Source organism: Choloepus didactylus, chromosome 3 (genome assembly GCF_015220235.1).
Source record: "Choloepus didactylus isolate mChoDid1 chromosome 3, mChoDid1.pri, whole genome shotgun sequence".
NCBI lineage: Eukaryota > Metazoa > Chordata > Mammalia > Pilosa > Megalonychidae > Choloepus > Choloepus didactylus.
The window spans coordinates 157,002,248-157,026,015 of NC_051309.1; the positions used below are offsets into that span (position 1 = coordinate 157,002,248).

At 36.6% G+C, this 23,768-nt stretch overlaps 1 protein-coding gene across 3 annotated transcripts in view; it reads right to left on the reverse strand.

Moving 5' to 3' along the window:
- Positions 1-5,056: 5,056 nt before the first annotated feature.
- Positions 5,057-23,768, reverse strand: part of GYPA (glycophorin A (MNS blood group)) — a 53,489-nt gene continuing 34,777 nt past the window's right edge. The window contains exons 5-9 of one of the 3 annotated variants that reach the window (XM_037830729.1): positions 13,087-13,152; positions 11,139-11,177; positions 9,717-9,857; positions 8,436-8,514; positions 5,057-5,463 (exon numbers count right to left, since the gene is read on the reverse strand). In XM_037830729.1, coding sequence (XP_037686657.1) covers positions 8,477-8,514; positions 9,717-9,857; positions 11,139-11,177; positions 13,087-13,152 — 284 coding nt within the window. In that variant the 3' untranslated portion in view covers positions 5,057-5,463; positions 8,436-8,476. The remainder of the gene's footprint in view (positions 5,464-8,435; positions 8,515-9,716; positions 9,858-11,138; positions 11,178-13,086; positions 13,153-23,768) is intronic. The other 2 variants (XM_037830731.1, XM_037830732.1) reach the window with 2 other exon arrangements.

Consider the following 23,768-nt stretch of genomic DNA (forward strand, 5'->3'; position numbering starts at 1 on the left):
AATGTGAGGTTTTTGTAATAAGTGGTATGTATTTTCCTTTCTGACTGCTATTAAGAGTTTTCTACTTGTTTTACAATTTTCTACAATCCTATTTATCCTTCTTGTGGATGAAAGTGTGACATGATGTCTTTTAAAATTTCTGAAAAAATTCTCAGCTGCTTATATTCAAATACAGCTTCTTCCTTTCCTATGACTTTTATTACACATATATTAGATCTTTTCTTTGTGTACTATATGTGCCTGTGCTCTTTTTCATATTTGTCATATAATTTTTTATATGGCAGAGTTATTTTAATATCTATTTTGAGAACTCCAATATCTGGACCTTCTGTGGCCATGTTTCCTTTTTAAATTGTTTTTTTTTTGTTGTTGTTTGCTTTTGTTTTTTTTGGCCTTGGGTTTTGTCTGAATCTTCCATCAGCTTTTATGTTTTCTTTTTTTGAATCCCTGGTTATTTCTGATTGAATGTTAAACATTTTAAATGAAAAATCAAAAAGTTAATTTGAGGCTCTGTATTTTGTTACATTCTTCCGGAGAAGATTTACTTTTGCTTCTTTCAGGCAGTTAAGGCAGGGGAAGACAACCTTCAGTTATTCTGGGCTTGAGAATGAGACATGATTTTTTGTGAGGTTTTGTCTATTTCTGGTTCCTCTGTAGTCCTATATTATAGCCTTGGTGATGCTAACCAAAAGCCCCCAGGGATTCACCAAAGCTTTCTTCCTTGGTAGGTTCTGAATTCCAATATTTGTGCTTCCAGCCCCCAAAGTTAGAAAGAAGCTCTGCTCAGTGTCTTAGCACTTTCTGCTCTGTAACTGGCAAACGCGTGGGGGGAAATGTGGTGCCAGACGTAGGTCTCAAATTTCTGATTTTCCCTTCTCTTCAGCACATGGATCCTTAAGTCCTTGCTTCCTTGGTAACTCTGATACCTCTGTCAGATTAAAACAAATATTTTGTCTCTCCTAGAGAGGGTTCCTCTGAGACACACTGCTTACCCCTGCCAGAAGCAGTAGTCCTGAGAGTCAATAATGCGTAGTGCTTAGGAGAATGGTTTTGGGTGTTGGTCTGCCTGGATTTAAATTCTAGTTCTGCGACTTGCAAGTTGAATTATGTTGGGAAAGTGATTTAGTCTCACTTAACATTGATTTATTCATCTGTAAAATAAAGAATAAAATAGTACCTATCTCAATGAAGTTTGTGAGAATCAAACGCATTTAAACCAAAGTCTGACACATAGTAAATGTTCAAAAAATGATAGATTGTATTGCTGATTTAACATGATATTATTATCCATGATGTTTTACTTAAAATTAATTTAAATGGTGAAATAGTTATTGAATACACAATTGTGCTATGGAGCTATGGTAAGTAGTAGTAAAGAGAAAATTTCAAACCTTGTTTCCACTAAGACCTTAGAATCTAAGATACATAATGCCATTTCTGCATTTATGCAGGCAACAGAATGAAACAAACCAATTATTATCATCACAACCAGGTCACTTAAGGAGAAGAGATAGTTTAGTGAGTTCATTAATTCAGAAAAGTCTAGTGTTAGAAAAGAATTTTTTTTGAAGAGAATGTGTTGTAGAGTGGTTAAATTTTCTGGGTCTAAACGTCAGTAGAATCAGTGATTCTGAAAAGAGAGCCTATAACTCTGTTAGTGGAAAGTGTCCAAAAAATTAATGTCTTCTTACTTTGAAAAACATTTTTCAGGTAAATTGTATACATTGTAGCTGGCACTTGGGATTTACACAATATTCAATTTGTATTTTGGTTCCATTATTAGCTGTTAGGCACAAATGGCAAGAATTTTTTTTATGGAACCCAAATGCTTCTCAATTGATTATGAGTGGAAAGAAGGAAGAATTAGTAGAGGGTGAGGGCTCTTTCAGATTACAAAAGCCCACAGGGAGTCATGCTAGATATGAAAAAAATAAGAAAATCAGTAGATTGCTTACTTTCAGCATTAAAATTTTTTTGTCTGTAGACTCCGTAACAAAACTGTGTTTTCAATTTAACCTGAAGTAACATTTTTAAAAACTACTGATAAGAACTGAAATGTTAAAACACAAATTTATTTCTTTTTTTACATCTACTCAATGGAAGAGAATATTGTGATGTTCCAGTGACACGAGATAAGGAGCATTGGTTGTTCTATTTTGCACAACAAAAACATCACGGCAAAACAAAACCTTGGAATTGCCTTTACAGGCTGAATATTGCCACAGGATATCTAAATTCGACAAGTGACAGAATTCTACTCTGCCTTACTAGCAGCAATGAAGGAAAAATTTGTCTCCAGTGATGGTAATCAGCTCTGAACACACCCTTGGTGCTGGGCATCCTATGCCCTCATTTCACATAAATCTCATGATATTTCTGCAAGGTAGTTATTGTTATCCTCATACTAGAGAAACGAAACTGAAGTTATGAGAATAAATAGCAAGGGATCAAACTTTGGCTCCAAAATTGGTCCTTTACCCACACCATGCCAGACTAAACTGTGATAGCACCACGTATACTGTCTTTTTAAATATTAAGAAAAGCTTCATGAAATAAGAAGCAAATTGTGATAGATCTCTCAGGAGTTACAAAAATGAATTAAAATTCCTGCTCTCAACAAATCACAGTTACAGAGGAGTTGGGAGTCAGATCACAGTAAACGCTACAAAGTATATACAAATTGTCATCCGAACTCAATGGAGGACGTGTTGAAACTGAAAGTGGTTTAGCAGTTGCTAGTGCGCATGTTCCAGCTAAATAGAGCAGATAGCATAGACATATTGGCACCAGGCTGATGGAAGATATAGGGTAAATTTTGTATTTATTTTTGCTTGGAAGATATCTAGCTCTTAAGAGTTTCTTGTGAGAGATTAGATACATTTGACAGGGCAAATACTTTGAATGAACTGGTATACTATTCTTCAATTACTCTATATTGATATTCCTAAAATACACCTTTTAAAGTATCACTCCTCCGCTCCCCAAGGCTGATATTCATAACCCAATGTTGATTGATCTTTTCAATCTTATCTTGTTCTTTTCCCTGGTGTGAACTCTCTTCTAGTCTGTTTAGTATCCTGTTGGGAAAGTAACAACAGTAGCAGCAAAATTACAAACAGCAACTTGCTTGAACTGGGATCCCCTATTGGGATACAGACCACGTGGAATAGCACTTTAATATCTTACCCGACATTTAAATTTTTGCTCAAGACCTAGACAACTGTTAAGGGAGAAAAAGGATAGTCAATGTATAGCACCAGATGAGTGTACTATCCAGCAATATTGTTGAAGATCAGAGAAGAGAAGGATTAATAGAGTGCTGCCTCAAAGGATGGTATGGGGGAGGCAATAACCATTTAAAAAAAAAAAAAGTTAAGAGCCCAATCTCAGTATTCAGGTGGGATTATTAAAAGGTTCTAAACTAGGGAGAAAATGAATGGAGAAAGGTAAGAGGCATTGTGAAGGAAGAATAAATAGTTCCTTTATTAATAGAACACAAGGGAGAGAGAGGATTCCATTCTCTATTAAAGATGTATGTATGTGTATGTATGTATGTAGTTATTTACTTACAAATTTTTTATTTTGAAATAATGACAGAGTCACAGGAGGGTGTAAAAAAACGTACAAGGAGATTCCCCTGCATGCTTCACCCCGCCTCCCCCAGTGGCAACATCTTGGCATGACTATAGTACTAGATCAAAATCAGGAAATTAATATTGATATAATCCACAGTACATGTTCAGATGTCACCAGTTATGCACATCCTCATTTGTGGGTGTGTGTGTGTAGCTCCATGTAATTTTATCATGGGTAGCTTCAAGCAACCACTATCACCATTAAGATATTTCACTGAACCATCCTACAAGATTCCCTCCCCCTACCCCTTTGTGTCACATGCCCCTTCCTATCCCTAACTTCTGGCAATCACTAACCTGTTCTCTATACCTATAATTATGTTATTTCACAAATGTTATGTAAATGGAATCATAAAAAAAAAGTATGTATCCTTTTGAGATGGCTAAATAATAAATATTTTCCTTGAGGCTCATTCACATTTTGCATGTGTCAGTAGTTCATTCCTTTTTGTTGTTGCATAGTATGCCATGGTGGATGCATTTGCTAGGCCCTAACCACAAGACCCTATGCCCCATCAGAAGCAAAGCAAACTTCCATACTGCAAGATCCTGTTTTTCCCCTTAACCAAGAAAGCCGACTCAAACTTGTTCTAAGAACATGAGCAATTAAGTAGAAGCTTGATCTAGAGTCACCTTAGCTCATTATAATATTAAATTCCCCACCTCTGGGAGGGATTTAGATGCCATCTTTTGCACACTCAATGGATGTAGAAGCATGTTTTAGCATGATTAAAAGCTATGCATGTGCAAGGTAATCTCTCCCTCCCCTTTCCCTTATCCATATCACTCTAACACCACCTATCTCTCCACCCACCAGAAAAGCCAATATAAGGCTGCTACACTTGTAACTCAGGGAGACAGATCTGAGGATTTGTCCTGTCTCCAGCAAGGCTGGCCTTTGCTAATAAACTCTTTCTTTTCTAGAAATCCTGGTGTCACTAACTTGGCTCTTGTGCATATAGAGCAAGGACTCACCTTTGATACATAACAGTTTTCAGTTTGTGTCTATTACCAATAAAGATGGTATGAACATTCATGCACAAGTTTCTGAATGAAAATAAATTTTCATTTCTCTAAGGTAAATAGCCAAAAATGTAATTGCTGGATCCCACAAGCAATTTATGAGTGATCCAGTTTTTCCACATCCTACCCAGCATTTAGTATTATCACTATTTTTTTTTTATTTTAGCCATTCTGATGGGTATGTAGTGATATTTCTGCATCATGTGGTGCATGTGGGTGCCACAATATATATAGGACATCTCCAAGACCAAGTTTTATTAATGTGAGTACAATATCTTCATTAGTGTAACACCATATCTTGCCTCTTCAGCAATGAAGGAAATAATCAGACTTCATAGTTCCTTTAAAAAATGAAAAGTGACTCCAAAGTTTAGAATTAAGAGAGATCTTAGATTTCATGTAGGTGTTATAAGACCTTTATTTGTCAAAGCATAATCACTAAAATACAATAGAATGGAATAAATCAGTCTTAAAGAAGTAGGGAGAGGACCAGCTGAAGTTTGGATCAGGTTTTTCCCTATCAATGAATTATAAAATCTGTGCTAACACACAAAAGCAAGCATACAAGCAAATATTTGTTCTTCATTTTGAAACATTAATGAGCAGACACATTTTCCCATCATTGAATCACTGGAGCCCATTCTTGTGAAATTTGTATCCTGAAATTGTGCAGCTCAGGTAGGGGTACAACTTAGTGGAGTGTCCAATTTACACATTCATTTTTCACTTGACTGCGAAGTCTTCTTGTCTTCACCAAGTTCTTCCCAAATTTGGCTTATTGAGCAGATTATTATTGATTAGTTTTCTGTAGAAGGATTGTAGAGAATAAGACATAAGACAGATAAATTTAAATGTAATTGCAAATTAATGTATAAAATAAATTTCAGGATTCTGCATTCTTACAGAGATGTCCTTGAATATGATTATTAGGAAATGAAAGGAATCTCCTTTCCGATTGGTTCAATTAGAGTTTTGTGTAAAGAAAGGTGCATAATTTTTCAGAAAATCTATTCTAAAAACCTTAGGTAAGAAGGAAGCATACTTGCTCTGTTCCTAGTTTCTCCTGAGGTAAGAGCCTGACCAAGAGCTTGCATAGAAGCCAAATGCAGTGGGAAGGAAGTAAACAGTAAACGAGTGGAATTAAATATGCGGGTTTGAATTTAAGGCAAACTCTCTAGTCTGTGATAACTCTTTAGGAATAACTTTTTTTCTTGACATAAGCAAGGAGAAACCTGCACAGAAACAGTAACTGCTAAATTCCTTTCTGATTATATTGTGTGAAAGAAAAGCAATGGGCTGTTCTCTCTCATCAAACTCCACTCTCCACCCTTCTTGGTTGTAAGGCTGGATTTTATGTTACTCCCAACGAGGACAGGTATCACAGAGCCATGTGCACCCCTAACAGTGTCCTATGAGAAATGGGATGGCCTTGGAGTTGGATGTGGCCGCCACACTGGGCAACTGACTCAGGTTTTCTTATTCTCAAGCATAAGTCATGTGCAAGTTCAGGGAAGTTAAAGGAATTCATATGCTAATTATTTTTTAACATCATTAGTTCTTGTTTATATGGCACAATCAATATAATCTCTTACTGCCATTGGCCTATAAATTACTTCTAAAGTAATGGTATTCTACAAAAATGTGACAAATGCATCTTTAATAATCTTATGTGTCTTCTTACATTTCCTGTGAGATAGAGTCAGATTTTATAACCCTGTCTCACTAACTTACTAATACACACTTAATAAGTTCATTTGCACAAATGTAGGGAAATGATTCTTCTCCCAAAGCCTTTCCTACCTGCCCATCACTGTTAGGTGCCCTCACCTGTGTTCCCTAAAAACTTGTTCACTGCAAGGACCACCATCTGTGTTCTGTACCAGACTCTCAGCTTCTCAAGGACAGAGACTCATCTTAGTGTATCGAATACTGAGTATGGTGCCCAGCTCACAGTAGGCATTCAATGAATGTTGCGTCTAACTGAACTAAACTTACAAGGATGTTTTGATGCACTATGGTGGATTAAATTGTCCCAAACTTTTGTGCATTACTGCACAGAGAGGCTCAAGGAAAAAAAACGGCAGAGGAAATTCTAAACATTAAATTTGTCACCAGAATAAATGAGTAGTAACAAGCAATAGGTATTTAGGTAACAAAGAATTAGGTTTTTGGTGGTAATTGCTCCATTTTAAAAACTGCATCAAAACACTTTTTTTGAGAAAGGGCAGAACATAAATGAAGTAAATAAATACTTCACAGCCACTTGTTCCAGCTACAAGGTCTGTAGTAAGTAACTTTAGCAAATGAAGTAAATCAGCCACATGACTAGAAAAATTTTCCTGTTTTATGTATCCGCAGATCAGGTTTTATTAATCCTTTCAGCTGAGAGTTAGGCCTATGCCATTCACTATACATGGCATGACTTCCCTAGGATAAAGTAATAGTGTAACAATCATTGTTATGTTTTAAGAACACACAAGATATTGGAAAGAGGTGAGTCCTGCATGTAGACTGGGTAACTGAGGGCAGATCTGTAGAACTCTTATTTTTTATGCCTCCCAAGTCTAAAAAACCTAGCAAATCCTTTGAAGATATGTGCTCCATCCAGGGTTAAAACTGGAATCTGGAAATTTATAGGATCTCAGTTTAGTCATGATTTTTGATAATTGTGGGGAAAACTTTTAATCAGTTTTGTAGAAGGCAAAATCAGAGCCCTTTGCTTGAGCATTAAAGACCATTCCACTGAGACTTGTTCTTTGTGGATATCCCCCCAAACAGCCATCACCTGGGTTTATGCTTCAGTTAAAGTTTACTAGGAACTACACAGTAAGTTACTGAGGTTATACCAGGGGCCACACCGAATGAGATAAATGAAACTGGCTAGATATTTAAACAAAATTGGAGGGCACATGCTAGAAGCAGCAGCTACTACTCAGCTCTTATAAATTGCTTGCATGTTTGTACAGAGGCTCCCAACATTATTAGATTTTGCTTTCTTTTTTTTCCCCAAGAGCATACTAAAACTGGATTTTCTAAAATGTAAAAATCTTCCATTTCTTCAGGTTAGTCACAATTCCTCTTTTGAACAAAAAAAATCACAAATGAAAAAACAAAATACTGTGTTTTGGACAAACAAAATATCCCTGCAGTCTTCCACCTGGGTATCTGTTCAGCTCCTGGGAGTGGAAATAAAAGCAAGAGGACAAGTGATAGACCAACTGCACAAAAGAGGTCAGTGAGGAAGGAAGCCTGCAGTATCAATGATAGTTAAGAAGTATGGCACTTAAGTGCTGCCAAGAACTATGCTAAATGCCTGTTGTAGTTCATTTAATCCTCATTAAGCTCTTTGAAGTTGACATTATCATTTTCTCCATTTTTAAGAGTTTTAGTAGTTTACTCAAAGTTACACAGCTAATAAATGTTGGATTAAAATCCAAATCTGGCTCCAGATCCAAGACTCTTAAACTACACTCACTTTATTATCTCCTACAGCATGACATTACAGGTAGAAAAACAAGGAATGTACAAAAGAACTTGATTTTCACTTTTACTTACAGTATTTGTTTTATTTATTTATTTATTTATTTTTTAAGACACTTTGTACCTAAGGGAGAATTTTACCATGCTGCGGAAGGTTAGAATTGATGAAATGGAACATAAATAAATCCTAATTGGGTATTCATGCCTGCCTCCCCAAACCCAAACTCAGGAAAAGGTAACTCACTAATTTATTTCTCTTCCAAAATGGCAAAAGGCAACAAGAATATTAGTACCAACCTGGAATTCCTGTTTCAATGGAACTTAAAGGAACATCTGTGTCATGTGGAGGCAAAGGTTGTACATCCAATGCCCTTTTCTATGAGTAAAAACAAGAAAAAATATGAATATCATAATTTTTTAAAGCTTAAGGCACTATGAAGAAAAATGACAGATTAAAATTTTCTTTTTGCTCAATATTTTCCATTTGATTGTAATTCACATTGTAAAATATGTGTTTTGGAGGGTGGGAAGAAATCACTATTTCATAGTACAAATGTTGATTTAAACTTGTATTTCTAAGTAGCATTTGGTGTTTCAACAGGTGAATTGTTACTTTAAACATTGACTTCTGATACATTTTCCTACTCTGATAAATAGCGAAAATGAAAAAAAAAAAAGAGGGTAAAAGCTCTCTCATGTTTATCATTACCATATTTCTTTATATACATGAAAATTTTCTCTGAATTCTGCCAAATTAGTATTTCTTTGGCCTTTTCAAATTTTTGAACATAGATCAAGAGAGAAGGCAACTCAGTTTGCCATATATGCCCAAACGTGATGATTTTTCCCCAACATTTATACTTCAGACAAGAGGAGTATTTTGTTGTTACGTCACCACCATTACAGTCATTATCTCTAAATATGTCTTTTAAAAACAATATATTCAGTGATAGTGTAGAGATTAAAAAGAGATCTAGAATAGAGGATGAATGAAAACCCATCTGTGCCAAAGGTTTTTGACCAGATACTTATGATCTGGAATTGTGACAGTGTCATAAATACCTAAATGGTGTACCTTAAAAAATTTAACAGAAAGTTATAGTAAGGTTTGTATGCTTTGCAAAGCTATGTGATATGATTTAAACATAGCTTTAGTGATGAAAAATATCACTGACACTGAAAATTCATAGGTGAAGTCTGAAATGTTTGTTTCAGGAAATGTGAGAATAGAATAAAGCAAATATGCAAACATATCATGCTGTTTTAAATATTTTTATGCACAAATTAGCAAAGTAAATACTAGAAGTAGAAATCTGACCATTTCATCTCAGTATATATTAAGTCAAATTACACAAAAACTTTTCATGATCTTTCTTTGGAAAATGGAGTATAGTTTTATATTTAGGGTTCCCTTATATTGGGTAAATGCAAAATAAATCTATGGTAACTCAGTGATTCCTCTATGCTCAGTGGAAAAAGATGGAGTTTTATGTAGTTTTGTTTCTCCTTGAGGTTAATTGAACTTAGAGGAATAAATCTGCACCAATACTTGGAGAAAATTTAAAACTGGTGTCTCACCATCATCAGTTGACGAACAGCGAAAACAATACCGACGATAATTCCAACAATACCAGCTATCACTGCCAAAACAATGAGTGTTATCTCTTTGGGAGAAAAAAAAAGAAGAAAATTGTGGAAGAGTGAAATTACAATCATCAGCTGAAAAAAAAAAACACAGGCAAACAGGTAAAATCAGGGTAACGTCACTTTGCCTTTTTATGAACGTAAATTAATAAACTTTGATGTATACTTCATCACTTCAAAAACTGGGTAACCATATAGGAAACTGGAACTTTGAGTGGTAAAGACTTTTGTCCAAGGTCAGACAACTAGTTAGTGACAGACCTGAGGCCCATATTTTTCAAACTGTGAGAGGAAATAATGTCTTAATGTATAAAATAGTATTGGACAGATCATAGAATCATAAGTTTGGAAGGAAACTGGAATGAACATATGGTTTCACAAATGAGGAAAAGAAGTCCACTGAGGTTCCTTAGCTAGACTCACAAAACTAGTTAAAAGTAGCATCATAGCTGTCATCTGGTTCACTGTATTCCAAGCTTGTGTTCTTCCCACTGTATCTTAGTGCATATTCTATAGTATGGTCACTAAAAATGTTTTTCAAATCTTTTGCATGTTGGGAATGAAACAAAACTTAAATCAATTGAGTTACAGGCATTTCATAACATGTCTTCAGTGCTTCCAATGAAGTAAATAGAACTGAAGTCCAGACACACAGGTAAAATGACATGTTTGTTTGGTTAATTTATATTTAAAAGCCCTATTACTGATAAAAAAATAATTAAAAGTAGCTTTTCTTTTCACTGGTACTGTGCAGCCTTCCTGTCCTCTTAGCTTTAATTTATGAGAGAGTGATTCAGTTCTACAATCTATTCTTCCCTTGTAGATTAGGAAAGTGAACAAGTAAATGAGCCCATCAGTCAACTACAGCCAGTTCTACAGCAGCACTGAAGGGGGCAAGTGACAGTCACTGATTAGAGCAGGTTGCAAAGATAGTCCCGAAGTGGTAGTGCAGGGCCAAAAATGAATCAGGATGGAGACAAGAATGATCCATATTTATTCAGATATGATACTGGTTAATTAGATGATGATAAGCCCCTTGTTTTCTTCAATTGTTTTGTAAGCTCCTAAGAGACTTTTCCCAAGTACCTGTGGTTGGTTTGAAGGCTAAGAAGCTCGCTTAAAAGAAAATTATTATTGGGTTATGTATTGCTATTTTCCAAAGTGTTTAAGAAAATAAGAAATGCTTGCTCTAATTTTAAAAAGCATATTTTGTTTGCCTTTAAAATTTTGTGCAACTAAAGCTAACAACATATGTTCTTCTGTTTCTAAAACTGATGCTTTTTTTTTCCTGACATTAGCAATACAAAATTTTAAATGGAATGAATGATTTTCTTTTCATGTCAAATATTAACATACCTGTTTCTGACAATTGGTGGGAAAGCCGTGGTTTTCTTCCTAAAAGGACAAAATTTCAAAGTAAAGTCAGAAAAAAAGGGCATGTCAAAAAAAAAGAGAAACTTTATGGAATTAGACTGTTCAGCGCATTTCTTTTCTTAACCATGCTTTAGGAGTTTTGATCAAATTCCAAGAGTTAGCTAGTAAAATTTGTGAGGTGATATATTAGACTTACCCTTAATAATTCCAATATCTTCTTTCAAATACTCAAAAAGTGTTCATGGATCAGAAATTAACAAACCATCTTGTTAGGTAAGGGAAAGGGAAAGAGAAAGTATTGGAAGAATCATGTATCTACTTCCACGAGACGCAGGGTGGAAAAATGTAAAAATGGTGAGAGAAAAGAGATACCTGGAGCCATCATACCCCACAGACTCCAGCCCAAGCCCAAAGGAGTCATGTCGGCATCAGTTTTCCAGATTTATCTCACAGCCACTGTCTGATCCAAATAAGTCTATATCTTTATCGTGTCTGAACTCATCTGAGCTTTTGCCAACAGTCCCACTGGTTTCCTGGGCTACAGAAGTTTCCAGTACAATTGCCTTAACGCTCTGCCAAAGTTAACTTCCCCCTTATCATTCCACATCTTACATTTCTTTCTCTGCTATCTCCATATGCCATTGCCATCATGAAGCCCTCTTACCACTAGAGTCCACACATTTTTTTTGGAATCCAATTACTATAAATATCACACTATATTGTATCACAAAGTCAAGGACTTGGTTACATTTTGTGTCACTCTTTAGGAGTTATGTGTAACGGTAACTGGAACTTGTCTTTTCCTTTCTTTGTGGCATTAGATGTGTTTAGAGTATGGGTTTTGGGATAAAACCCGTGGGAGCTTCAGTGATGAGTATGGCTCTGATGAGTTGGGTGGCTTTGAACAAGTTACTTAATTTCACTGTGTTTAGGACTCTTTTGGGCAAAATGAAGATTATAATGCCTATCTCTTTGGGTTGTTGTGAGGACAAAATTAGAGAATGCATGGAAACAGTGCAGTGCCCCACCATGTTAGCCGTTATTTATAGTTTTACAACATCTAGCACTGTGTGTGTCTACACTTTGTCCTTGAATGCTTTCCAGTTTGACACCATCATGTTGACATCACATTGAAGTCACTTTGAAACTGGACCCAGAAGGCTTATAATTAGTTCCAAGCCTAATTGTACTCCCTTGGTCTCTATCCTTAAAATTCATTTCTTCTATTTATCTCAACAAATGTCCTCAGTGTCTCTGTTATTAATTTATAAACTCTTAGCCACTTCAAGTTTTTCCCGGGCTTTATTTCAAACCAGCCGTGTCCTCTTTAAGACTTGCTCCCTTTTTACATTCAACCAGCTCTTGTAAAGTCCCTTTCTTGTCCCTAGAAAATTAACAAGAGATAGTGAGTGCCACCTGACCCCACCCTTATCTCAGCACCCAGCTGTCTTGTAGTTACCATTTCTTAAACACTTATGATATGTCAAGCTCTGAGCTAAGCACTTTCACTACGTATTCTTATTTAATCCTTAAAGAAACACCGTGAGGTAAGTACTATTGGCCCCGTTTTAAAACTAAGGGGACGAAGGCCCTGTGGGGAAAATACCCCAGGGCAGGGCAGCTTAGAAGGGCAGTGCAGAGCTGGGGCTGGCTCTGACGGCAAATCCTCACCACCGCACTATTTGGTCCCTGTAATCTGGTCTGCTTCTTCATGATCATATTCATTGTTTGTGAGCTTTGTTACACTGATTTTAATTTTTTTAATCCCCAATATTATCTCTGTGGTGAGAATTCCTCCAGAGTTGGCACTGTGTTTACATAGCTTCCATTTCTCAGTGTTTGTCAGTTTCCCCATAGTGACAGCTTCCATTAAATACAGTTGCATCATAACGGTGACTCCAGAGCAGCTATTTTAAAATGCAATACAAACCTTGGTCTTGGGTATGTGGGTCTCTACTAACGACTCCTGTAACTGCCGCTGGTGTGGAAACAGGCCCTGTATAAAACACAAGTTGAAAAAAGGGATGAGGTGACTGAGCAGATAGTAAAGCATATCACAAAGGACAAATTTATATCACGTCCCTCCCAGTGGCAGATCCATAATTTTTATTTAGTTGGGGCTTATGGATGAGGAAAGTATGCTACAGTTTCTTCATCTGTAAAATGATAATACCTGCCAAGCTGTGAGGATTAAATTAGTTTTACATATGAGTGTATATACGTGTATCAGTTAGCATAGAACTTGGCAGATAGTGAGCACTGCATTCATGTTGGCTATTTTTGTTATCATCCTCATAAGGGGTGCCTGGAAGCTACATTTGCATAGTATTTTACATGACTTTGGGAAATTGTCCATATTAAAGAAAGGTGGAAACTGATTATTTAGGACTAAAACTCTATCCCATGCATCCTTGTCTCCATCTTCTAGGTGCAATCCTACTTCCCCAGTAAAAATTAAGGCAAACAAAAACATCATTAAATTCACTTTTATCCTAGCTTGAAAGAAGGTGAGACCGTTTCAAGGTTCACCATCTATATTTCCTTTCTCGTTTTCAAAAGCAGAATTTCAGTAATGGAATTGTAGGAAATGCTGGCTCCCATCGAGATGATAAGCTGCTAAGGATCCAGATAACCAAGGGATGTAATTAACCTTAGGACGTGGTTACTCTTTAGTATCAACATGTATGTACACAGACATAAATACAGAAAATGTGTTCTCATATGCCCTTTTAAAATCTCATAAATGCATTAACTATTTTTTAAAATAACACAATTTTTTAAATTATAAAAGTAACCTAGGCTTAGTGAAGAAAATTTGGGAAATACAAGAAAGCACATAGAATAATATAAAAATCACCAATGATCAAACCACCCAGAGGTAAACACTTCAAACATTTTGGTCTACAACACTTTACATTTTAGCTATTACACCTAAATATGGGATCCTTGTGTTTAAATATGTATAAATTTGTACAAAGTGCTTAAAATTGAAGACTGATTTTCTATTTAATACACCACAGAGACTCCCAAGTTGCTGAATATTCTTCTATGACAAGATTCTTAATTGCTACATAGTAATCCTTTGTGTGAATGCACCATAGTTTATCAGTCTCCTATCCTGAAGATTTGTGCTGTTTTCACTCTTCTGAGAGCTATAAATCATTCTGAGAGAAAGATCAGCGCAGTGTCTATATCGCTGATCATTCCTTTGAGGCCTGTTGTTGAGGGAAATGGTGCCCAACTATGCTGGAGTAGTGATGGACGGACACCCAGATGCCTATAGACATGCACAGAGCCAGCCGTCACCTTTGCTCCCCAGTTAAATGATCAAGATTTCCTGGGGAATCCACAAACAACTGAAGACATCCCCTTTGACACCCCTGGTCAGGCTACTCAAGGACAGACTGCCTCTTCCTGCCAGCTGCCAGCTAATCAATTTTCCCCAAACCATGCAGACAAGATTTTTTCCTCTCTTATAAATCCTATTTCTGCCATGTTCCTTGATTCAGTCTACCACCCAATTTCCTCACATGCATGTAAAAAACTGACACACATAACTTAACTAAATAGCTTGCAAAATAACTAATAAATGTCTCTAAGTTATTCCTTGACATTAGATGTAATAATTTTAATATAATATTAGAATCCCTGATGATACAAATTTTAAGTTTCAGCAGATATTACGAATATAATAGAATGAACTATTTTTGTTAAAAATCAATGAAAGTGTGTTAAATTTTTTTTAAAAGGGTAATCAGTGAACAAAAATAATTAATTATTTCTTAGTGTCAGATAAGAGCTTTAGCTTATTCCTAGATAATGGAATATGGGCTATTCATTATATTTTTAAAAAGGCATATGATCCGAGCAAAATATGTCTGTCTATGAGAGTGCTATAAACACAGTTAATAAAACTACTATGTTATTTATAATAAGACAGTCCATCACCCTTCCCCTCAACATGGTCTCCCATGTTAACAAGTAGCTATAGAACAAGTAGCTATAGACACCTCTCTCTCCCCCAGGTGAATGAGTCTCCCTGGCAATGTGGGACACAGATTCTGGGAATGAGCATACCCTGGCATCAGGGTTGAGAATGCCTTTTTGACCAAAAGAGGGAAAAGAAAGGCAACAAAATAAGGTTTCAGTGGCTAAGAGCATTCAAATGGAGTCAAGAGGCTGTCCTGGAGGTTACTCCTATGCAAGCTTCAGGTAGATACACCAAATGACTACAGTATGAGAAGCCCAAGTCAACAGTAGTCCTGAAAACCCTAAAGAATATCCAGATCCCTATCTGAGACCCTATAAAAGTTTCACTCATTAAGTTTATTCATCAGAAACTTAAATCCTCCAGAGAACTCCCATGCCAGCTAAGTCCCAAAACCCAGAGGCAAAAGCCTCTTCAAGAACATCTTCAGATGCGTCCCCTTTTCCCATAAAGTCGACACTCCTGTTCAACAGGCGCAAGTTAGGATGGTCACTGCCTACACATCCCTGAAGATCAGGAAAGTGATTAAACTAGAGGAAGGGATAGCAACAGACAAGAAGGAATTTAATAAAGGATTATGAATGCTAAATCTCTATATAATTTTCTTTTTCTGAGTTGCTAGAGTATTGGAATAACTAGAAGGAAAGAACTGAAATGGTGGAGCTGTAGCCCATAGCATCCTTTGAAATTTGTTCTATAGCTACTTGTTAAATTGTAATTTGAAAGTTGTCACCTTTTTGTATATATGTTATATTTTACAATAAGGCAGTAATTGAAACTACAGTACTGTAACTCATAACATTTTTGGAAATTTCCTATATAACTACTTGTTAAATCATACTTTGAAAGATATTACCTTTTTGCATATATGTTATATTTCACAATAAGGAAATAAATGAAACTGTGGAACTGTAACCCATAACATTCTTTGAAATTTGTTTTCTACTTGTTAAATTGCACTTGAAAGTGATAACTTCTATGTATACATGTTATATTCTACAATAAAAAATATGAAAAAAAAGAATTTGGATGGTGTCTAAGGTCCTTCAATTTAATTTTATTTTGACGTTTTAAGCAAGGGATGCTTTGGGAGCAGAACTGATGAAACTGGATGTAAAGGGAATGGGTGCTGGTTAAGAAAACTATATAACCTTGCTACTGGCTGAAATATATGTTGGTTTGGTGAATAGAAAATTGCAGTAAGAATGAAGATATTTGAAGGTGGGGAGATATAAAGAATTCAGGTGGACTCCAAGTTAGCCTAAATGTTGCTGTTTGAGTCCTCACAAATACAATCCAAGTATTGTAATTATAAAGACAATGGGAAACAATATATGTTATTTTAAATTTTTTAAAAACAGATTGACAATTAAGAATTTTAATGGTTTAAAGGATTTAGTTGAGGTAGTAGAAGTTGATGTCAGTATGTTTTTTTGGAAGTAAAACAAAGCCATAAGAAAGTGTCATCTAGTTGTGTGTTTGCCTTGTATGCCACCTTAGCCTCACATCTCCAGTTTCCAGCGCTGTCGTCACCTGGCTCCATGCATCTTTGCTCTACATCTGGACTCCTAGAAGAATTTATTTAAATCTATGCATTTCAAGACTTAATCCTCATTTAAATCAAAGCACTATAGATATGCAAGAAATTTAATCTTTGCAAAACTGTATCTTTTCTTTCTGAAATTTTCCAAGTTTGTATCCATAGTATTCCAATAAATAAGTAAATAAAACAGCTAGGTAAAATAATCAAGAAGTGTCAAAGGCCAGAAGCATGTTATACGCATTTAACAACCACTTGAGATGAGCATAAGGCTGAGCCACACAGAAGTACAACACAAAGGCAGCTGGCACTCTCTCCTTTCTCTGCTCATCACTTCCATCCTCAATTCCCTCCTTCTACAGTTTTCCCTTTAATCCTCCACTTCTCCGTCATGCCTTTCAGTGCAGCGTAATTCATTTACATTTAAGGCACACATTTGTAATCCCTTGTGAATACTAAACGTAAAACGTCTTTCCAGGGATGCCCTATCCCAGGGCTGGCTCATCTCGAATCTCCACAGCAGTAGAACAGTGCTTTGCACATAATAGGGGTTCAGGGAAACATTAATAGTTATCAATATGTGATCAGTTTATTATAGAGAAAGGAGTAGGTGAGTTTCCAGATTGCATCTAAAAGCAAAATAATGAAGAACTGAATAAGCCAAATGGCAAAGTGGCATGTATAGAGTGACTGCAACTATGTGGAAAAATGTGCACCGATAGAAGACCAATGGAAAATATTTTCAACATGTCAATAATGAGCACATGCTTTTCCAACCAGAAGAAAGGAATCTAAAACTGAAAAAATAACATGCCAAGTTAAAGTGCATGTGTTAAATGAGTAAAAATGTCAAAAGCGTAACTAAGGCCATCTAGGAATTTTGGCTGTGACTACAAATGTACCTTCTTCCCCCAGGTTTCCTAATAGCTCCAGCAGGACTCTGGGGAGTACCTGAGTCAGAATTCTACAGGGGTCAGTTAGGGAGGTGTGCTCAGTCTATGGGATGGCTGGCGCCACACTCTTTTGTTAACATCCACAAGCTCCAGTCCCCGCCTGCCTCCCCATCCTCCCCTCATTGCTTGCCACTCTTCTCTTCCCTTTCGGGGCTTTAACCACACTGTGTGTCTCTTGGTTTCCCTAATGCACCATACTCTTTCCCACGTCAAGCCTTTTGTGCCTGTTCTTCCCTATACTTGAAATATTTTTCCCCTTTCTTTGCATATCTATCTGCTTTTCAGGTCTCAGATTAAATGCTACTTCTTTTGGGAGGTCTTCCATGGCCTCCCCAAATTAAATTTAGACTAAAAAATTCCACAAATTCTCCAATGCTCAGCATGGTATACTAAACATTTAATAAAAATTTGTGATTGATTGTTCAGAATCTAGATATGTGTTCTTTAGGCCTCAATGATTATTGGGAGTGTTGGGTTTTTACTCATTTACAAAAACATTTTTGGCATTTGGCATGCCTACTGTGTGCTAGGAATACACTGAGAAGTATTTTATGGTCTTTCCTTTCAAGGAAATTCCAGTTTAATAGAGAGACTCAATTATTTAATTGAAATATAGTAAACAAAACTATTTTAGCATGATGGTGGAAGTGGGGACCCAAAGGAGACAATGGCCAGTTCTACTTGATGGAGGATGTAGACAGAGCTTGTGGAGGTCTTTCCTGAAAGAAGTCAAGGTAGACCATGCAAGCATTTAGGCACAGTCAGCAGTGTCAGCAAAGGCCTGGAATTTGAGATATCATTGCTAGTTGGAGGAATGGCAACTATCTATGTGGCTGCAGCACAGATGTGAGGAGCAGGGTAGAGAAATGGGTGAACAACAAGGACAAATGCTGAAGATAGTGAAGAGCCACATGTTGTGGGCCATGTCATGAAACTTGGATTTTATCCTTAGGTGATGCAAAGCCAGTGAAGAGCTTTAATCAGATTTTAATTTGGGGGAGATGACTGTGAATAGTACGGAGATGACACAGGGGAAAAGAGCATGCCAGAGCTCTTCCTAAGAGGATCCTACCCATATTCAAGCATGGCCAAGACAAGTAGTCCCATTGCAAACAAGCACTCTTTTACTTCTCCACATTGCCTTTTCTGGAGCCAGCCTGTAGCCAGAGAGTTTAAAGGGACAGAAAATGAAAGCAAGTGGTAAAAGGAGTATTGCAAAGACCCAACAATAGGTTCTAATGTCTTTTGAAACTGACACGTTGATGCTTGTAATTTGAAAGAAGGTCAGAGGAGGGAGATATGATTGGAAAAAGTAGTTACCTTTGTAAGCAAATCGTATGTCACTTTTTGGTATCAATATGCGAAAGTGTTCAGAGAATGCTCATTAATACAAGTTTTGAACTTCCTCAAAACAATTCTAACCCTCTAACAAATAGGTAGACCTCTTTCTTCTCCAACAGCTATTCTTCACAGAAAAGGGCAGCTTGGTGGAAATTGTGTTCTGAAGAAGTAGAGGCTGAAGCTCAAAGAGATCAAAAAATGTACCCATGTTTACAGGGCAAAACTTATACTCTGACATCAGCCTTAAAATCCATCCTAAGTTAGGTCACAGTGTCAATAAAATCTGTACTGTCACTTCTAGGCAAAGTTCTAAACTGTACTCAGAACTTGAGAATATCTAACACTGAAGACAGCATATTGCTTAGAGGAACAAAGTCCTTGACGCAATTTCCAAAAGTTGCACATACTTTATCCAAAACCCATCTGTGCATGGCATTTGCTATTTAGGCCCTTATAAAAACTAATTGCTGGCCAAATTGACTTCAGACTGAAATTCGCCACCTATGTTCTTAGAAACACTGGTTTTAATCCTGCAGATTTAGTTGCTTTGATACAATTTCTTATCACAGTCACATAAAAGTACAAACATGGTATGTAAATAAATACATTTCCTAAGGACAATTCGATTAAAAATGGTTTTAAACATCATTGTCTCCAAATGATCTAATAATTTTAGCTGGCCTATAAAAGAATGCTTGCCACAGTTAGTTTTTCTTCCATTTTCTGGAAGAAAGGATAATCTTGTAGCATTTAAACAGGAGTTAATACCTGAGCTAGCTTAGTGGTAGGACAAGAGCATGGAATCTTATTATTGAAAGTCCACAGTTAACAGTCTCAGCTTGAAAGAGCAATAGTTCCGATCACAAAAACAAGCCTTTTTTTTTTTAGTAATTAATTCAATTTTAAAGAACTTGCCAATCATTCCCAGATAGATTCACATGGAACAAGTTAAAGAATTTTATTAATAGCCTAAAATTAAATAAGTCAACATATGGTTGGGAAAAAAAAAAATGTGAAAGGAGTAACAAAAGAAATATGTCATTATACATGCTCAGGTACTCACATTACTTTCAAAATTCAAGTCAAGGAAACCCAAATCCCATAATACATTCCCCCAATCAACATCAAGAGTGTCCAAATGCCAAATGCCCCACTTGATAGCAACCGCCACTGGGCTATCTGGCTCTGCCAGGTTTTTAAGCCCTAATCAGCTAGTAGACAACTGTGGACATACTCTGTTAAGCAAAGTTGAAAAATTTCTGTGAATAAATGGATTGTAAACAGGGCTTTTTACAATAGATTCTTCTGTTCAATAAACGGTGTAGAAAGCATCCAAACAAATTTGTAACCACTAAACAACAGGCCTACTTTGCCTATGAGGGACTGGAAAACCAGCAGGGTCCCTCTTCTGCTGTTGGTGTCTCTTTGTGCTCAGAGCCCCTGGTTTTCTGTAGCTAAATCAACTCTTTAAAGACCATTTGCATCATTTGCAGATTAAAGGTTAATTTAAATTTGGTCCTGTTTAACTCAGAATGTACTGTTACGCTTGCACTTGCATAACATTTGAATTATATCAAACATTTCACCTCTGTTGTCTTTTATCTACACTGTCCTGAGCTCATAGTTGCTAAAGAAAACCAGCCTGTTATGTGTGTGTCTGTGGGCAGGGGGAAGGAGCAGGAAGGGTTCCTTCCACTGTTGTAACTGTACCAAAGAGGTGGAGTGACAACTTTGCCCACAGCATAGTAGGGATAGAGCCAGGAGTAGAACTCCAGTTTCTTAACTTTCTGTTTCACGTTCAATCCACTATACCACACAGCTTTTCCAAAGAGTTGGCTTTTCTGCTTTTCTAACATGAAATGTTATTAGAAAGAATAAAAGTAAAATGAGATGTGGGACAAATAACCTGCAGTTTTGCTCTATGTCAAAGCTTCCAGGAGCTGAGCTCCTGTTGTGGAGTGATAAAGTCAGCTGGTACAGCTGCTGAATTCAGTTTTGGTTCTCTCTTGACTTTCAGATGATAGAAGTCTTATCTTGCAAAAGCAAACCCTTAATAAGGATACATCCTGCATACAAAATGCCTTAAAAAATGCTTTTTAAGGTGGGACACTAAATTTCCAAGTGCTATAGTTTTTGGACTTGTCATGACCATGAAAACTGACCGATCAGTTTATCTGCATAAATTCTGCCTAGCTAATTTGGGGTAAAACTGAGGCAAAAACTCACATCTCCTGACTTCCATTTCTATGTCTTTTCTGCCAGAACTTATTGTCCTATGTAGAACAAAGATATAAATGAGGATCCTGCTTGTGCCAAAAAATGTTTAGAGAAGGGTATTATCATGAAGCATTTTTTAAGGGAAATAAGTTTTGCTCTTGACAAGTATTGACAAGTTCAGTTGGGTCAGGTTATAACCATGTGGTCAGGTGCTCATCCTTTTTGTTGCCATTCATTTTTCTCTTTTGGAAGGATTTTAGCAAGCCAGTGCAGCCAATTACAATTCAGAATAATTTGACTTTTTAAAGGATAAAATACTTTGTGTGATAACATTTGGACTTAGTGTTTTTTTATAGTCCTCCCACTTTTTGCTTGAACCTTCCAGTCAACAGAAAAAGAGTATGGCCTAATAACTGGTGCAATTAGCAGGTCAATGCCAAATGCAATGATTCAGCGTCTTCTTATCCACAGAGTGACATTGCTTTGGCAGTTCCCATGCAATCAGTTGGACACACATCTGCCTTCCCTAATTTGGTAGAGAAACAAGCCCTTCCTTGAGGCTGCATGAAGCTGCTGTGGGCTAAGAGGACAGCAGCTTGCCTTAGGGGACTCTGTACTTTACAACCTGGCTCAGTACTGTCCATGTCATCCTCTTGCTCCCAAACTATTACTGAGCCAGGAGGGAGAGCGAGAAAAATCAGTCTACATCTCCAATCATTGTACATTTTTCAGCCTAGACAGAAAAATAAGGGGTATGTCTGTCCACTAAGTAGAATAAAGCTGAACTGCGAGGAGGGAGATCAGAGTTCTAGATCTGACTTTGCAACCAGCTAGTTGGGAACCTTAGCAAGTCACTGAACTTACTGGGCCTCAGTTTTTCTCACCTCTAATCTTAGAATGGAGCAGATGTCTTATAAGTTCCTTCACTAGTCTAAAGTCATGAAAATTTACATGTCTAAAATAATTATATTTGTAGCTAAGATTTATTGTATATTTACTACTTTTCAGGTATCGTTGCTTGCCATCTTCAAAACAATTCTCTAAGAGTGTATTATTGTATATTAATTACTGTTGGTAAAGGAGAAAAACCAAAGACTGGAAGCATTGACCAACTTGCCCAAGGTTACCAAGCTGGTAAGTGGCAGGACCTAATTTTGAATTCACTTCTATTTGACTTCAGAGCTGGCTGCCAAGCTCTACCATGATCTCTGAAGAATAAAAAGATTGAGAGCACCAAATAAGGTTGGTTAGGAGAAGATTAAATTCTCACCAAATTATGATGAGCATTTATATCAAATCAGGCTAACCAAAATGATATAAATATAGTAATTCACCTTGTATATAGCCCGAGTGTGGGAGTGTTGTACATCTAACTAGAATTGCAAAGTGACCTTTGGTGGCATATCCAATTATGGAAGGACATATGCTTCTGGCTAGTAACAATTTGTTAACTGGAACCTCACTTTTCAAGCCAATTGTCTTCCAATCCTGTTATTCCTACCTACCATCCTCAGAACAAAACGAATTTCACTTACTTTAGGTGTCCCAGTTTAATATTAAAATACTGACCTTTCTCTAGCTGAAATCTCTACAGACATTAAATTTGGGCTTAAGAAGGTGGAATTGATGAAAAGAATTCTAATTTAAACTGAAAACTTTATCTCAAACTTCTCAGATCATTGATAGTTCTTGCCCCTGGTTGAGCAACCACAAATAGGAACAGTCGAAACTCTAGGTCATTTGTTCTCACTCTTGACTGTATATAAGAATGAGCTGCAGTATCTGGTGTTTTAATGCATTGTCAGTGGTAGAAACACCACTGTAAAGGAGATTAACATGTAAATTTTATTTTCTTGGTTTTTTGAGACCCATTTTTATGTTTTTAAAGACTCTTTTGTCATCCTTCTCTAGGGCTTGAACAGCTTCAGAAAAAAATTGTGTATTAGTTTGATTTGCTTGAAAAGTAACATTTGCCTTTTGCCATTTTAAATGTTGGTATTTCCCATGATTTTTTTCTTAGACTTACCCTGCTCTCCCCATTTGATTTCACTCTATGAGCTTTCTAAGAGAAAGTTCATTAGAGTGTGGAAAAGACAAAAATGGATGGACTCTGGAGGAAGCATGTGTTATAGTCCTGGAATCTCACACCCCAAATCCGCTGCCACCCAGGAGTAGCTCCAAGTAACCCTATGAGAACTCAGCTTGGAAACATTCAAATTATAGGTTGTGATCTGTTAGTGCAGGGGTTGGAAAACTTTTTCTGTGAATGAACAGAGAGTAAATATTTTACGCTTTGCAGGCCACACAGTCTCTATTGCAACTATTCAGCTCTGCTGCTGTAGCCCCAAAGCAGCCATACATAATATGTGAACCAAAGTGTAGGTGAACGAGTGTGGCTGTGTTCCATAATACTATATTTATGGGCACTAAAATGTGAATTTCATATAATTTTTCACATTTCACAAAATATTATCCAACTTTTGATTTTTTAAAAGCATTTTAAGATGCAAAAACCATTCTTAACTTCCAGGCTGTACAAAACCAGGTGATGGGCTAGATTTGGCCTGCAGGCT